Genomic DNA, 15,889 nt, shown 5'->3' on the forward strand with positions numbered 1-15,889 from the left:
GCCATCCTCTCGTTTAACCTTCCCACCTTCTCCTTGCTGCCTGCCTGGAGCAGCAGCACCCTGGCCAGCAGCATTCCTCAGAAGCTGCCCACAAGGAGCGTGTGAGCCCTGTCACCAAGCAAGGAGGGGAATTAATGACTCCTCGCTCGGCTGTCGCGAGCGGCGGCGCGTGAGCTCCTGTGGAACCATTGATTTCCCTTCCTGCTGGCTGGGGGCTGCTCTGCTCACGCTGCAGAAAGCTGATTGTGAGAAGGGGTGAGAAGATGAGGCTCCCAGGCATACGGAGCCCCCGCCAGCCTTGTGCTTGCTGAGCTGGAAACCTGCTGTTATCTCGGGGGTGGTTTGATGGAGAGTGTTCCTCTCCCGAGCTGCTGCCTCGTGCCAGCAGCTCACAGGTTCCTGCCACTGAGCTCGCAGGTACTGAAGCTTTCAGGCATGATATGCTGTGATGATTTGGTTCAATCAGCTCACAGCTGATCCATAACCCCTTGTGACCAGGTCTGAGTTGTCTGCACGGGCTTTGTGCCACTGTGATGGAAGAGACAGGGCTTTGGATGCTTTTCCAGAGTCAAGAAGTAGCTTTTATTTGCAGTTTATGGTGGGATGGAAGAAATGTGCATTTGGTCTGAAATGTCCCAGGCAGCTTGGCCATGGAGAGGCAGCTGTTCCTGCTGGGGGCTGTCCTGTGTGCTGCAGCTGAGGCAGCTCCCCAGCCCTATTCTGCAGGCTCCAGGATCACTGTGCTATCCAGCTCCTTCTGCAGAGTGTTGATGAAGCAGATGATCTTCTCGATGCAGGCGCGGTTCCTGTCGCTCTCGGTTTGGAAAGCCTGGACAGATTGAAACCCAGCAGTGAATCTGCAGGCATGTCAAGGTCCAGCAAAGACCTGGGAGTGTCCCTGCCACTTGGGCCAGACCTGCCCGTGCCCCATCCCGCTGAGTGTGAGGGTCTCTTACCTTCTCTGTCACTGACTTCTGCCACTGGTAGATGTTGGAGAGCATGTCGCTCTCTCGCTTGTCAATCTTCCGCAGGCGGATGCTGTGGGACACGTTGATGATGTTGACAACGACGTTTTTGTTCTTAAAGAGCTGGGAGGTAACGTGACCAGATGAGAGGAGGGGTGAGCACACAATGAACGAGCAGCACAGCAGTGCTCAGAGGGAGAAACCCTCTGTCTCAGCCTGGCAAATCCCTTTTCATCGGGATGAATCCAGGGCTCTACCCTTGGCCTTGCTGTGGTGTAATGGGGCATTATCCCTAACACAGGTGGGGAAGCAGAGGCAGCACCCTTGGCCCCACATGCTGGAATGGGGAGTTCAGTGCAAGCAGGGCTGCCGTGCAGCTGGTGTGGAAGAAAGAAAGGCTGTATGTGCTCCAGCATGCCTGGAAATGGAAAATCACACTTGGAAGGGATTCCTGCACTGCTGGCACTGGCTGTAAATCTTCATTTTTGGAAAGTCCCAGCTTCTAATGGAAGCGGTGACTTCCCTCATGGCTCTAAATAGAGGGTGGCTTCACTAACCCATAATGAGTCTCCTCCTGCAGCCAAGTGCAGCTGTTGGGTAAATGAATTCCCTTCTCCATGGGAATGGATGGCAGTGAAGCAAAATGGGTGCACGGCAGCGGTGCGGAACCGCCACCATCTGCACAGGCCATAAAGCAGCAGCTCCCCCGGGGGCTCAGGGCTCTGGTTTGTGTCTGTCAGCTCCTGATTACCTGCAGTGACAGGGGGCTGGGATAATCTGGACAGAGCAAAACCACAGCTAATGCAAATTTAAGTAATTTAGCCACTAAATGAAGGAATTACGGAGGCAAAAAGGGCAGCAGCGTTGCTGAGTGGAGCACTGCAACGATGGTGGTGCTTTTGGAAAGGCTCCTGGGATCTTTGCTTGCACAGCAAGACTGAGGGCTCGGTGGAAGGCTCCATTTAAAGTGTTGTGTCCTGCCTCCAGATCAGCTCGTGGGCTCAGGAGCTCCAGGAAGGGATTTTGAAATCACTGAGGCAAACAGAGCCCTGGTGTAAAAAATTCAGAGCAGTGTTTGGATTCTGCTGAGGGAGCAGGGAGAGTCTGAGCAAAACCAGCTGTGAGGGAGTGCAGCAAAGATGCTGCCTGAGTGCCTGGAAACCAGCCAGAGCAGTGAGTTGTGCTGGAGGCAGGAGAGAGATTTCCTCAGCACCTCGCCTGGGCTGCTGCCACCAGCTCTGGCAGTGCCCAGGGAAACCTGCAGCGCAGTTATCCCCTGTCCTAGTCAGTGGAGATGTTCAGAGGCACCACAGCTCAGCCAAGCAGCAGGACCCTCTAGGAAGGAGGTTTTGCTGTGGTTCAGGAATGGCTCTGGCAGCACTGAGCCTCCTGGAAACCCTGTCCCTTCAGAGAAGAGGCTGTGGCCTCATTTTCTTGCCTACTCTCTCACAGAAATGAATTGTCTTGGTGCCCTCACCCTTCGAAGATCATCTGGAAAATCCTCTTCAAGCTCATAGCGGTCCACTTTCTTCAGGGTGGCCTTGACAATCTCCATCAGCTTTTCAAGGTGTTGGTTTTCCAGGTCCCGGCACTGGCTAAACGTACAGAACGTGGTTAAGGAAGAAGCTGACCACACCACTCATCTGTGGAGATTGAACGACCTCCTGTAACTGGGAGCCAGGGTCTGCACAGGGAGATTCTGCAGAAATGAGCCTGGCTGCTCCCAGAAGCTGCTGTGCTGTCAGGATATCAGGATGCACACTCTCAGTTCTCAATCACACACTGGGTCTCACCTTCACTGCCAAATATGACAGAGGACTGAGAGAGGACCTGGGATTGCCAGGGAAATTGGAAGAGGCCTCCAGGTGAAAGCTAAGCTCTGAATGCACTGCAATTATTTGCACCAGGCCATCAGATTTCTAGATTTAAAGCAGCGTGACCTGACACTCAAGCACTTCAGTATTCTCATATAACTTTTTTTTCAGCACACATCAAAAATACAGAAATGAACACCATTTAAAGAGTATTCAACCAGAATTGTAGATATTTCATTTACTGCTGTGGCAGGAATGTACCTAGACAACAGTCTAACCAGATCTTCCCTCTGTTTTGTCTTCTCTGCATGGAGAAGAAAGGAAGATTCCCAACAGGGTGAAAGCTGCCTAAATCCTACAGAATTCCAGCACAGTAGAATTTAAATCATTCAGTGCTCTCCAGAGTCTCCACATAAAGAAGATAGGCACCTTAAATGAGCATTCCTCAAGGCTGGAAAAAGATATTTTCTATTGATTAAAATTAAAAAAAAAAAGGTTTTGTACTGGAAGCTCATTTTTGGATTTAGAGGTGAGGTGTAGGCCAACTTACTGTGAAAAGGATATATCCCTTGAATGTTTTCAGTGAATGTTGATGCTATGACATCAATGCTTCTTTTAAAATCCTGTAACAGTTCCTTAACAGAGGGGAAAAAGAGGAAATACCACAATAAAAACTTGCACAAACATAACAGGGAGTCAGAGAATCTAGGAGGAATCTACAATTTATTGTAATTTGGACTCACTGCTGTTATAAGCATAGTCAGAAACTGAACTGCCTCAAGCATTTAAAGTGCCTGGAATTAGCCAGGGGTTCCTTTGTTGCCCTCACCTAAGCAGTGCCTGGAGAGGGCTGCATTCCCACACCCTGCCATGCCTCCTTGTCCTTGGCTGTGTGAAGAGCCTCTTGTCAGAAGCACAACCCCTGCCTGGGCTTTACTGCAGCTCTTGGTTTAGTCCTCAGAAATTAAAAGTGCAGCTGCCTGTTCCCTCTCTCAGAGATGGCTGATGGAGAATCTGTGAAGTGTTGCACTTAAATGTCTTGGTAGCTGAATCCTGCAAATCCAGCAGGGCACACAGGGAGAAATGTTTCTGCTCATCCCATCAGTGATTGCAGATATGTAAGGGCCAAATCAGAAAACTCTAAAAAGGCACAATCCTGATGCAGTGAGGATCCATTTTGAGCTGCTGCTTTCTGCCATCCATGCTCACAAAACTAAACTGCTGCACACAGGCCACAGCTCCTGCCTGCTCATTTTTAAACAGATTATTTTGGGTTTTTTTCCTTCCATGAAGATGCTCATCAGCAGCCCTGCCCTAGTTTTTGAGGAAAAGTCTGGGGAGGAAAAGGCAGCTATTATGCAAGCAAATGCAGCAAGCTGAGCAGGAATGTGTATAATCTTCTAGCAAAGATCAGCTTCAAAGAATGACACCTCTAGAATTCCAAATGCATACCCCATGCTATGCAGCAACTTGTGCAGACGTATAAAGTGGATTGCACAACCTCCCTGCCTCCAAAGTGTGGGAAATCAGCTTGGATAGATGTGATGGACATACCGTGTTCTGCTCTGAGAAACAGCAACCTGCTGTAAGGTATCAATGTCCAGGGCCTGATCTCACTCCCATCAACTTTGGACAGAGAAAGAAAAAGATGGGGACAAAACATGTTCCTGAGTGGAAATGCTGTGCCCCCCTCTTTGTGACAGAGGGCTGCAGTGACCCCACAGAGAAGTGACCCCACAACGTTCTGGCTGTGAGGTCTCACAGGTGTGAGCTTGGATCTCACCTCCAGGTCGTTGGACACCAGTGCTTCCAAGGTCATGAGTGCATCCCACAGCTGATGGATGTCCTCCTTGCCCTGGGCTCGTTTAGACTCAGCAATTTCACCACTCCTGGCCTGATAAAGCTCATCCAGCCTCTAAACACAGAGATACGTGAATTATAGTTTGTGTTCAGCATTCCATTGCAATTTAATTAACTTGTTACATGTGTGAGAAAAGTTCCTGCTGCTGATTAGCTGAAATGAAATGTGATGATTCAGGGAAGTCTCCAGATTTACATAGTGGGTAGTCAACAGTTCTGAGGTTTGCTACTGCAGGGGGATTGGGAAAACTCTTCTTCATCCTCCACTCAGCAGAAGACTCTGCTCCTTCTATGCTTCCCTTCATTTCCAGCAAAAAAGAACAAAATTTAATTATTGACATTGCTGGCTGTGAAGAAGAAATTAACAATTGCTTTGGAGAAAGAAAGGCAGGTGTAAATCCTGATCCACTTCCTGCCAGGGAGAATCTTGACTGACTTCCAGTAGGGTCAGGATTTAGTATTCTGAATATGGAATACCTATCATTGCCTGCCTTCCTCTTACAGCAAGGATTTATTGCCCTTCAGAATTATGTATTGATGTCACTTTTGTATCAGGCAAGATTTATGTTTGCTTGGATCAAAAAAAAAAAAAGAAAAAATCCTCTTGTGCTGAATGTGTTATTTTCAAGTCTGTTTAAAATCAGTTAACAATCAACTGTTTAAAAAAGGAGGGAAAATATATATGTTTTATTATGTCTGATCCACTTCTCCTGAGAGGGAATGGATGGGGTGAAATAAAGAATTCTGTTAAAAACCCCTGCCAAGGCTTGTGTCTGGAAATGGGGTGGATTACCCAAACTTTGCAGTTTAAAAGGGGGAAGGGGAGAGCAAGGTTTCTTCTTCTCTAATGTAAACAAGTTAGAAGGCTCAAAAGACCCCAGAGCCACTCAAGCTGCACCTCTGGGAGCAAAAACTTCAAAGTTCAAGGCCTTTAATCCTCCGTAACCAACTTCAGAGAGGCAGTGATTTCACAGGTTACCCAAGTTTACATGAAAGGATTACAGACAGACAAACAGCCCTAAGAACAGCTCACAGACTGCAGTCTGCTGGGACCTCTGTGCCTTTTGAACTCCTCCAGCAATTTTAAATTATGGGGAAATGATGTTCAAACACTGTGTTCGGTTTTGACACAAACTCTTCTAATATTTATGTGGAAACTGGCATGCTGACCCCTGTGTCCTGTTTATAGAGAATCACAGAATCCCAGAATGGTTTGGGCTGAGAAAGACCTTAAAGATCATCCAGTCACATGCCCTGCCATGGGCAGGGACACCTTCCTCTATCCCAGGTGGCTCCAAGCCCTTTCCAACCTGGCTTTGGTCTCTTCCAGGCATGGGGCAGCCACAGCTTCTCTGGGAATCTGTGCCAGAGCCTTCCCACCCTCACAGAGAAGGATTTCTTCCTAATATTTAATCTAATTTCTTCCTAGTATTCCATCTAAGCCACCCCTCCTTCAGCTTTAGGCCATTCCTCCTTGTCACCCCTTGCAGCCCAATCCACAGCTGAGCCTGTAGGTCAGACAGAGGTGAAGGGGTAAAATCTGGCCTCAGCTGTGTATCTTTGGGTTTTGATGTTGTTTCTTTGTTTTTGTAGGTTTTGCAGGGGTTGTTTTGCTGGTTTAGGGTTTTTTCATGGAAGGCACAGTGAGAATCCAAGCACAAGCTAACTGAATATTCAAACCAAACTTCTGGCTGGAATGAGATGCTCTTTAAGGTCCCTTCCAACCCAAACCATTCTGCAGCTCTGTGACTCTGGTGGTGCTGCCAGCTCCTAAAGCTGCTGGGTGCAGATTTCCAACGTGAGTCAGCGAGGTTCAAGGCCCTGGGAGCAGAGTGACTCAGCAGCTGTCAGCCCGTGACAGGCACTGAAATAAAAGTGACCTGGTTTCCAGCAGGAGCCAGAGCTTGTGACTCTGCTGGTGTCACTTGTCAGGGACTGGCTCTCTCAGCTGACAGTGTCACCAGGCTTTAGCCCTCCCTTATTTTATTTTTTTTCCTGTGGAAACAAAGTCATGATCCATCTATTATACATGGTTAGAAAGGGATCCAGCTAGAAGCTACGCCCTGAGCAGCCACAATGGGTGGCTGTAGTTGAGCAGAATCAAAAGAGAGTTTCTGCTTTAAAGGACTAGAAATACATTAAAATAACTTTCTCTAATTTTTTTTTTGGTTATAGTTCCTTGAGCTGTTGTTGAAAAAATGAACTGAAGCAGAAAATTACTTGAAAATAAACTGAATACCCTGCAATTTCCTTCCTTTTCTCCCTGGTTTTTCAATGAAGGAAGAGTTATTGGAGCTTCAAAAAGAAGGGGAGCAACAGTAAACATCTATCTATCTATCTTAAAAATCAACTTTATAAAAATATTTAAACTAAAAGGAAGGCTGAGCATTTCCATTTTCTCAAATATTGGTGACATTAATGCTACAGGATGTAGAGAAATCACGTATCAAACAAACAAAAGTGTAACATTACCCTTTGGTTCCGACTCTCAAAGTCTGAGATTATTCTCTTGCTTTCTTGCTGGTTGACTGCCAGAATTTCATGGAGCCTTTTGTAGAATTTAGAGACTTCAGCTTCTCGTTTTTCAAACTCTTCCAGTCCATAGTTGTACAGGTTCTCACAAACTAAGACAAACTCCTTCTTGTATGTGACAGCAGAGTCAAGGTCTTTTGCTTGCTCAGTGGAGCAACACGTTGTGTTCCTTCTGCCTCCGCAAATCTGAGCAACAAGAGCTACGAGCTGCTTTTATGTAAACTCTGTGGTTCTTGCTGGGAGCTGCCAAATATTCTGTCTAGGGCAGGACTGGGTCACCCATTCCTGTTTTATGCATAGAATTTTGCTGCCTTAAGGGTATGGAGAAAGCTATGGCAACTTGAGGGGGAAAAAAGGCCTTGAGGAAGAGAAGAAAATACATTCACTTGTCTGACTCTTCTGACACAGCAGCAGAAGGAAGCCTACAACCCTATCTGTCTTCACAAGTGTGAATACAGTGCCTGTGTAGTTAATAAATACAGCTCTGGAGCCCACAGCCAGAGCACAGAATAAACTACTGACTTGGTAGCATCACAAAAATAACGTCAATTTTTCTTCTGCTATTATCTTGGCAATGGAATTGTTTCTGGAGTCTATTGTAGTTAAGCCGTGATGCATTTTTCCCCAACAGTGTAATGCAATTTTAAGGAAGGTCAAGTTACTGGCCTTGACAATACTCTATTAATCTGAATGAGAAAAGAAAAAAGAAAAAAAAGTGTCTGCTTTCTGCTCCCCTGTGTAGGAGCAATGATCAGAAAAATGTGCTGGCCTGGAAACTTCCCGTTGCCAGTTCTGGCAGGTTGTGAGATATGTGACTTGTATCATCCTGATTAGTCTGTTCCTATCTCCTACCACTTCAATTTCAACATGATTTTAGCAACTGTGCTCTCACAATCTAACAGACAGAGATTTATCTTCCAGCTCATTTTAAACTTTAAGTGGATTCCAGACTTAAAGAAAGTACAAAGTCTCGATTCTTGAAGGGTCAGAAAAGGAGACTACCAAAATCGTGTTTGATTCAAGGGAAGGAAAAGGAATATGGTAATTACAACGGTGAGAATTTAAAATGCTGGGATCTCGTGACCTGTTGGGGATAGAAAAGAGTGGTTTTACAAATGGGATGTCTCAAGCTGGGCTGGCCAGCTTGTCAGTAATATAAACCATTTGTTTGGAGCCCTCATATTTCACAAGATATCATGCCTTAAAGCTGTCAGTGGTCTCACAGCCTTGTAGTGTAACTTTTGGTACCATTCCAAAATTGAACACAGACTGTCTCAGATCTTAGATCAATGTAGCTTTCAGCTCTGGACAAAAGCAACAGATGAGGAGTCCCTGTGGATGCACTTCCTTCTTAACTGAAGGCATTACCTGTTAGCTGCAGGTATTCCAAACCCAGGAAGGATATGCCTGCAGCAGCTCCTCCACTCCAGGGAGGGAAGCCAGTTTGGCAGCTTCTCCATCCTCTTCATGCAGACTGTCAAACAGGAATGATCCATTCAGGTACTCGACAAAGGCTGCCTTTGAAGAGAAACAGAGCAAAATAAGTAAAACAGAGATGCCAGCCTGCTGCCAGTCCTCAGGATGTGTCTCTCCTGTGAGCACCTCAGCAGCAGCAGCAGAACTTGGGTGCAGACACAGTTCCATGAGCACTGCAGAAACACCAAGCAAGCCACAAAAGCACCTTGCAACTGGAGTGAAACCCATCCCAGGGGCTTTGCTGCTACAGCTCTGTAGCCTAAGGATAGAAACCTCTGCTTAATCTTGTATCAGATGCCTGCATCATAAAACGGTTTGGGCTGGAAGGGACATTAAAGATCACCCAATCCCACCCCCTGCCATGGCAGAGACACCTTCCACTGTCCCAGGATGCTCCAAGCCCCATCCAGTCTGGCCTGGAACACCTCAGGGATGGGGCAGCCACAGCTTCTCTGGGCACCCTGTGCTCATTGCCAGTATAAGACATTTCCACATACAAACATTTATTGCAAGGCTATTTAAGGAGTTGGTGAACTTTGGGGAGGTTCAAAGGGAAGATTGGCAGCACCCTCCCTGGCACTAAACACTGAACTTAAGCCACTCTGATCATCCAGAGGTCTGGCATACAGAACCAGGCTACAACTGAAAGCACCATTCCACCTGGTCTTGCTTTCAGCCCAGTCACAGGACTACAGTGATCTCCAAAAGTCCTGGAGAGTTTAACCATAAAACTAATGAAAAGCTTGACTTAGTGTGAAGGAGAGGAAAAAAAAGTCGCTTCACCATGAAAATGTTAACATTTCCCTCAGACCTGTAATTTTCTTAATCTCACGTCAGGCTGATAAACTCCCTGGGTATGATTTACTATTTAGCTTTGCAGGGTCTCTATCTGTAGTTTCATTGTTCAGCCCAAAGAATTATGTCCCCCACATCATGTGTATTCCACAGCAGCTCCTGTTTCCATCCAAAAGATAAGATTCAGAGATCACAGAGATTAATCTGAGCCTTAGTTTTAGCAGAGTCGATGTTAACCTGTCATTAAATCTTCAAGCAGGGAGAAGAAAAGTCAATATGTGTTGTGCTTCTTTCTCCTGGGACAATACAAAACTCACCTGGTGGTACTCCAGCTCTTTCTGCTTTGCATCTTCTGCCTCCTGCAGAGCAAGGACCTCAGCCTCCTCTTGCTCCAATGGCTTAGTGAGATTTTGATACTTTAAAGCTGCAGCTTTTCTCTGAGAAATATAAATAAACTATTTGTATTAGGTTAGCCAACATTGCTCAATGAGTCAGGGTGTAAGCAACTGATCTTTCTAGAACGTGCACCAGAGTGGCATCTGCCTCTCCATTTCCTCATGGGCTTTTTATTAAACTATTTATGAAGTTTCAAATCTAATCCTCATCCCATTTTTTGCTGGCATATTGCTCTGTTTCTGTATTCAATGCATCTGAGATAATTCAATCCCAGGAAGCTTTTCTCTCTCCATTTTCTCATCTTTAGAGGTTTTTGGGGTTTTTTTGACTTCTAGAATTTGAGCTCCAATTTGATCAGTCAGTGAGGTTAATAAATTTTCTAGGAAGGAGGAGAAGGTTCTTTGGAGGAGTGGATGGCAAGGTAGCACCAGGGGCAAGAACCTCATTAGCTTGAAACTGAAGCTTGACAAATTTAAGTATGCAATTCTCAGACGTCCCTGATGAGCAGGGACTGCATTCCATGACCTGGAAAACCCTTCCAGTCCTATGGTAAGAGCAATGTACATTCCAAGTACAGCTCCTGCTCTGTGCCAAGCAAATTTACAATTAATCATGTCCTTTGGTTACCAAAAAAACCAAACAAACCCTGAACAAAAAATCCCCCTCTTTGTTCCTTTGAGCCCTGGGATGATAAAGCAGCTCCACAGGTTCCTGGTGAGGACGAAGTGTCTCATTCTCAGAAATCAAAAGTGGGAAGTGCATCCAGGCAGCTGCTTGCCTGGATTGTCAGGTTGCTAGTGAAACAAATCACTCTGTGAGCAGCAGGACCACCAAGGCTCCTTCCCCCTGGATCCTTGTCTCCAGACTGATTTCCTCTGAGATTCTCTGAGAAGACTTGCACTCACACTGCAGCCTCTCTGTGGCAACACCAACCAGGCCCCTCTCCCACACACAGCTGCTGATTTTCACAGAATCTGTGAAGACATCATGCTTCTGACACCTCTACCTCTCTGTCAGATTTGACAGAATTTGGCCTACAGGTTCACAGCTGTTATGTGGAAGCAGAATAAACACTGTGTGTTTCTGTGAGCCTGATTTCTGCAGGGAACCTGCCCCCAGTGCTGGAATATTGCTGGCACACCAACAAAGCAAAGGCTCTGTAAGATGCTGCTGCCTGATTTCCCAACCAGGGAATGCAGAAATCTCACCGTGGAGTTTCTCACGAGCTTGAAGTCCAAGTACACCAGGCTGGGAAGATGAGCAACAACAAACAGCCTGTAGTGCTCTTCACTGCAGAAAGGGTTCCCACTGAGGTTCAGTGTCTGCAAGCTTTTTAACCTCCTGAGATAGATCACCTGTGCCAGAGGGAAAGAGCTCTGCATTTCCCAGTGCTGGGGAAACACAGCCCTGGAATTTATTGCTTTTATTACAGCTGAGTTGCAATATGTATTCTGCTCTGCTGCCAAATTCACACGACAGTCAATTATGAGTTTCTAATGGTTTTGGGAAAGGAAATGCTTAAATTCACATTGGCAATATCTAGACAACGGGAGGAGAGAGAAGGCAGATGGGGTGCACAAATCACAGATCCTAAATTGGTAAGATGCCCTCAAAAGAACCCCAAATAAATCCTGGCCTCCCCCCTTTTCTCATATGTAGCCACTTATTCCTTTTCTAGCTTTCATGGGAGCCAACAGGAATTTTGCCATGGCTGAGAGCAGGCACAGAACTGGGCCCCCATGAGTCAATAATCTAAAAGAAAAATGGCTGCAGTAAGCACTTAACACCAGAGGACTAAAGCCATAGCTCAGACTACTTAGAAATCATAAGGAGAATTTTATCACCTAAGGAGGGGCTTGGACACAATGGCAAATGCCAGTTTTAGAATATCTGATCCTTCAGCAGGGAATATTTGCAAAGCCAGGGAGCACTCACATCTTCCAGAATGGTCAGGTTATTCTTCCCTATGGAGAAAATCTGCAGCTCTTGCAATGTGTCCATGTGCTCAATTTTAGATATTCTGTTTTTGTAGAGACTGAGGTCCTGCAGTTTGACAAGAGTATCCAGGCCCTCAATTACTTCAATATTGTTGAAGGACAGGTCTGGGGAAGAATTTATAAACCAAACATTAAATTATTTCTTGCAGAACACCCTGATTCTGCTATTTAGTTCTGCATGTAGGAGTTTATGTACAGATTTTTCCCAGGGGTGGTCCAGGTCCCACAGGAAAGGCTCAGCATTAAATCATCCTTTATTCCCATCTCCTCCTTGCAATTGTCTGTGCAACTTCTAAATGAGAGGAAAAGCTGAAGTTAGTCCATGCAGAGTCCACTTACACAGCCTGAAAGGGGCTTCTGCCTTATGGGGAAACACAAAACAAGAGGTGGGGAAATGCCCTTTGAGGGGGATTTCTGTGATCAGTCTGGCACTGCCTTGTTTCTTGCCACAGTTGTGGTCACTCCCACAGGACCAGGACAAGGCAGTTCCACGTCAGTGGAGTTATGCAAAGACTCACTTGAGCTGTTTCACTTATTGAAATGTCCTCTTCCCCTGCCAGAACATCTCTCCTAACACCTACACTCACCATGACTAAGGGCAGGATTTGCCTGAGGATTAGTACTGAGCAAGCCAAGAGGCCAAAAACAGTTTATGAGGTCTCTTGGGTGGCTGAGACACTTGTACAGCAGCAGCTGAGCCACTGCAGCCTTTGGGCAAACAAAAGATGAGAGTGTGCTTCAAAACACCGTGCTTACACCGATCACTTGGTGATTCACGAGTGCCTCAGTCGTCTGTGGAGCAGGACTGTGCAGACAACTGGGTGGAAGAACCCATCAGACATTTCACAATGTGCTCACAAGCTCCAGCCCTGCATGCTGAGGATATATTTAGAATTCCAGCCAGCAACGTGGCTGCAGTTCCAGGGAATGCTCTGAGCTGTGTGGCTGCAAGCACCCACATCAGGCCACAAGGATGGGCACTCCTTGGGACAATGGTGACACCCAGCCCTTGAGGATAGAGGGGTTGTGGGATTTGGAATGCCTGCAGCAGCTTTGGAAACAGAATCCAGGCTTCTAAATCGCAGGGGTGTTTCCATAAATATTCCTGAAAGTCACCCTTAAACACAATACAAACCTTGGAAACAACATTGAGACCTCAGCTTCCTGTTCCTGCCACACCAAATGTATTAAACCCAGTTTTTAAACATTTGAAGGATTGTTTTGCAGCTCTGATACTCAGGCATTTTGACATTTGACAGTCAAATGACTGTCAGACAGCTGACAGCCTTCTCAGGGTAAGCTCCTATCAGTCGTGCCTGAGAAGGAAGGTGACATCCTGGTTTATCTCAAATTTTGCACCTGCAAAGGCATCCACCCTCCTCTGCCTGCATCTCACCAAGCCATACAAGGTGAACCAGACTCTCCAGGCCTTCTATCTTCTCAATGACGTTGTTGTCCAGCTGCAGTTTAGTCAGATTCTCTAATGGCCACAGATTATTAATCTGCAGGATGTCTAAAACCACAGGAAAAAAAAAGAAAAGAAAAGAAAATTGCTTTTCACGTGAGCCAGCTTTGTTTTTGCAGGATGTCTAAAACCACAGAAAAAAAAAAAAAAAAGAAAAGAAAATTGCTTTTCACATGAGCCAGCTTTGTTTCAGCAGACACCCTGCCTTGCACAAGGCAAACACGTCCAGTCTTGCCTCCAAAAGGGTTTTTAGTGTGTGATGAGTGCCCTGGAGAGCTCAGGGGTGCACTGGCTGGATGAGATCCCAATGAAACAGCCCACTTAACCCCGGTGTCCTGCACCAGCACTCACCCAGGCGTGCAGGGGATGCTGACTGTGGCACTCAGTGCCTCCATGAATCCACTGCCAGGACGTTCTGACCTTCATTTTCCTCTCCAGCTCCGAGCAGGAGGTTTGGGATGAGATTTTCTCTGCATTTGCAGTCCAGCAGTGCCCAGCTCCCGATTCTGTAAATGACTCCCCTGCTGCCAGGATTCTGGGCACAGCAGAGGAAGCTGGGCTCTGCTCTTGCTGTGCAGGCTGCAGTTTGGAACTAATCAATATCCCTGCACTTGGGTTCCCCCAAACACAGAGTCACAAGGGCAGGCTGTTTGCAAAGGATCAGGACCAAGGTGACAGGAAACACAGGATGTTCTCACTCCCATTTCTCTTTGCCCTGCAGTGCCCTCCCAGATTTCATCTGCTGTCCTGCTATCCTTATTCAGTGAGGGCACCATAAACCAAGGAACTGCATGCACAAAATATTCACACACTTCTGGATTTTGTATTTGCAGACAAATCCATGCAGGACCAGGTCAAGGGAGTCTTTTCTAAGAAAATCAACTCACACACACAATATTTTACTGGAACACAAAGAATAATCAACTGAAATTACTCCCCTCCCTCAAATACTCAAAAATTGAGCCAAGTGTTCTTCCTTTCCATTTTTTGGGTGCAATTTTACCACAGTTCTGACAGTAAGAGGCAAGCCATGGCAGTGGTATGGGTGACCAGGGAATGCCATCAGACTGGGCTGTCACCACCACAATCCCCCAAGAGCTCTCACATCACCAGCAGGCTCGGCAGAGCCTGCCCTGGGCTGGATTTGGCAGCATCCGAGGGGCCCAGCAGGCCCGTGGCCTGTAGGTGTCACCACAATATAAATGTTAAATGAGAGCAGCACTGACAAGGGGGTGGGAAGTGAAGCAGCTCTGAAGTCACCCACCAGCAAAAGCTGCTTTGTACAGGTGTGAGCAAAATCCAAGTCCAGATTTAATTTCCACATAATAAATCCCAGCTAATAATGGTTGCTTAATTGCCAGCTACCCATTTATTCTATTACCTTCTAGATAAAGAAGAGGGAAATATGTATATATTCTGATACTCACTTTTAAAACTGAATTGTATCTCTGTCACAACTTTAACGTTGGTACTTTCCTCTCTGGCAGTATCTCCAAGGTCCTCTGGACACTTCTCTTCAATGGCTTCCTGAAGCATTTCATCATCAATAACGTTTGGCTCAATGCTATTGTTAAACTGACTCATTGTGAGACAGAATCAGTCTTGAAGGACAGGAAAAAAAATAAATTAAATCACTGCCTGGCTACTCTTTCCAGCAGTCACAGAATCCCAGAACAGTTTGGGTGGGAAGGAACCTTAAAACCCATCTCATTCCATCCTCTGCCATGGGCAGGGGCACCTTCCACCACCCCAGGGTGCTCCAAGCCCCGTCCAGCCTGGCCTTGGACACTCCAGGGATGGAGAATCCACAGCTTCTCTTGTCAGCCTGTTCCAGTGCTTGACAACCCCTCCAGTGGGGAAATTTTTCATGGAAATTTAAATATCCCTAATGTTGCCCTGGAGGCAATGAGACCATTTGTCTTTTTCAAACCGTGCAGAGTTAATGAACGGCTGTGAAGGACTTGCATCTTCAAACTTTTGCTTGTGTAAGATGTTTATAATTACAGATTTATTTTTGCATGGGACAGCGATGATAAATGTCAGACTTTAGAGAGTTCTGTTCCCATTATGGAGTTTTATTAACAAACCAAACCTCCCTGTGGCTGTGTGCGGCACAGACTGAGGAGCAGCAGCTCTGGATTTATCCATCCCTGGCCTTCCTCTCTCTCTTTCCTGTACAATCACAGAATTATTTGGGCCGGGAGGGGCCTTAAAGCTCATCTTGTCATGGCCGGGACACCTTCCGCTGTGCCAGGCTGCTCCAAGCCCCAGCCCGGCGCTGGGCGCTCCGGGGATGTGCGTTTGTCCAGCGCCTCTTCGGTCAGTGCCGGTTCCACCACCCCTGCCCGGTGGCCGGGAAGGAGCCGCCGCCTCCCGCCCCCAGGACCCAGATCCCGGCCCATGGGGCCTCTCACCCGCCGGTCCCCAGGGGCCTGGGGCGGTTCCCGTTCCCGGTTCCCGTTCCCGTTCCCGTTCCCGTTCCCGTTCCCGTTCCCGGTTCCCGTTCCCGGTTCCCGTTCCCGTTCCCAGTTCCCGTTCCCGTTCCCGTTCCCGGTTCCCGTTCCCGGTTCCCGTTCCCAGTTCCCGGTT

At 46.9% G+C, this 15,889-nt stretch overlaps 1 protein-coding gene across 1 annotated transcript; it reads right to left on the minus strand.

Annotated features, from left to right (window-relative positions):
• Positions 1-549: 549 nt before the first annotated feature.
• DRC3 (dynein regulatory complex subunit 3) lies at positions 550-15,772 on the minus strand. Its single transcript, XM_039732278.1, has 13 exons — positions 15,715-15,772; positions 14,728-14,901; positions 13,232-13,348; positions 11,774-11,940; positions 11,047-11,193; positions 9,760-9,879; positions 8,577-8,689; positions 7,112-7,286; positions 4,563-4,694; positions 3,344-3,414; positions 2,443-2,566; positions 957-1,088; positions 550-829 (listed from the first exon to the last, which is right to left on the minus strand). Exons 2-13 carry the CDS (start codon positions 14,882-14,884, stop codon positions 716-718), a joined length of 1,569 nt encoding a protein of 522 aa, XP_039588212.1. The 5' UTR covers positions 14,885-14,901; positions 15,715-15,772; the 3' UTR covers positions 550-715.
• Between the last annotated feature and the right edge of the window lie 117 nt (positions 15,773-15,889).

Source organism: Passer montanus, unplaced genomic scaffold, assembly GCF_014805655.1.
Source record: "Passer montanus isolate IOZ18808 unplaced genomic scaffold, ASM1480565v1 scaffold8, whole genome shotgun sequence".
Classification (NCBI taxonomy): Eukaryota; Metazoa; Chordata; class Aves; order Passeriformes; family Passeridae; genus Passer; species Passer montanus.

What these genes read in the sequence shown, in the direction of transcription:
- DRC3 (XM_039732278.1), bottom strand. Translation starts at nt 14,884, where the DNA reads ATGAGTCAGTTTAACAATAGCATTGAGCCAAACGTTATTGATGATGAA. An exon ending in GTGGAGGAGCTGCTGCAGGC is followed by an intron (nt 7,287 to 8,576) that starts ATATCCTTCCTG and finishes CTCTGCTGTCAC; the next exon opens with ATACAAGAAGGAGTTTGTCT. An exon ending in ACTGAAAACATTCAAGGGAT is followed by an intron (nt 2,567 to 3,343) that starts ATATCCTTTTCA and finishes CACGTTCTGTAC; the next exon opens with GTTTAGCCAGTGCCGGGACC.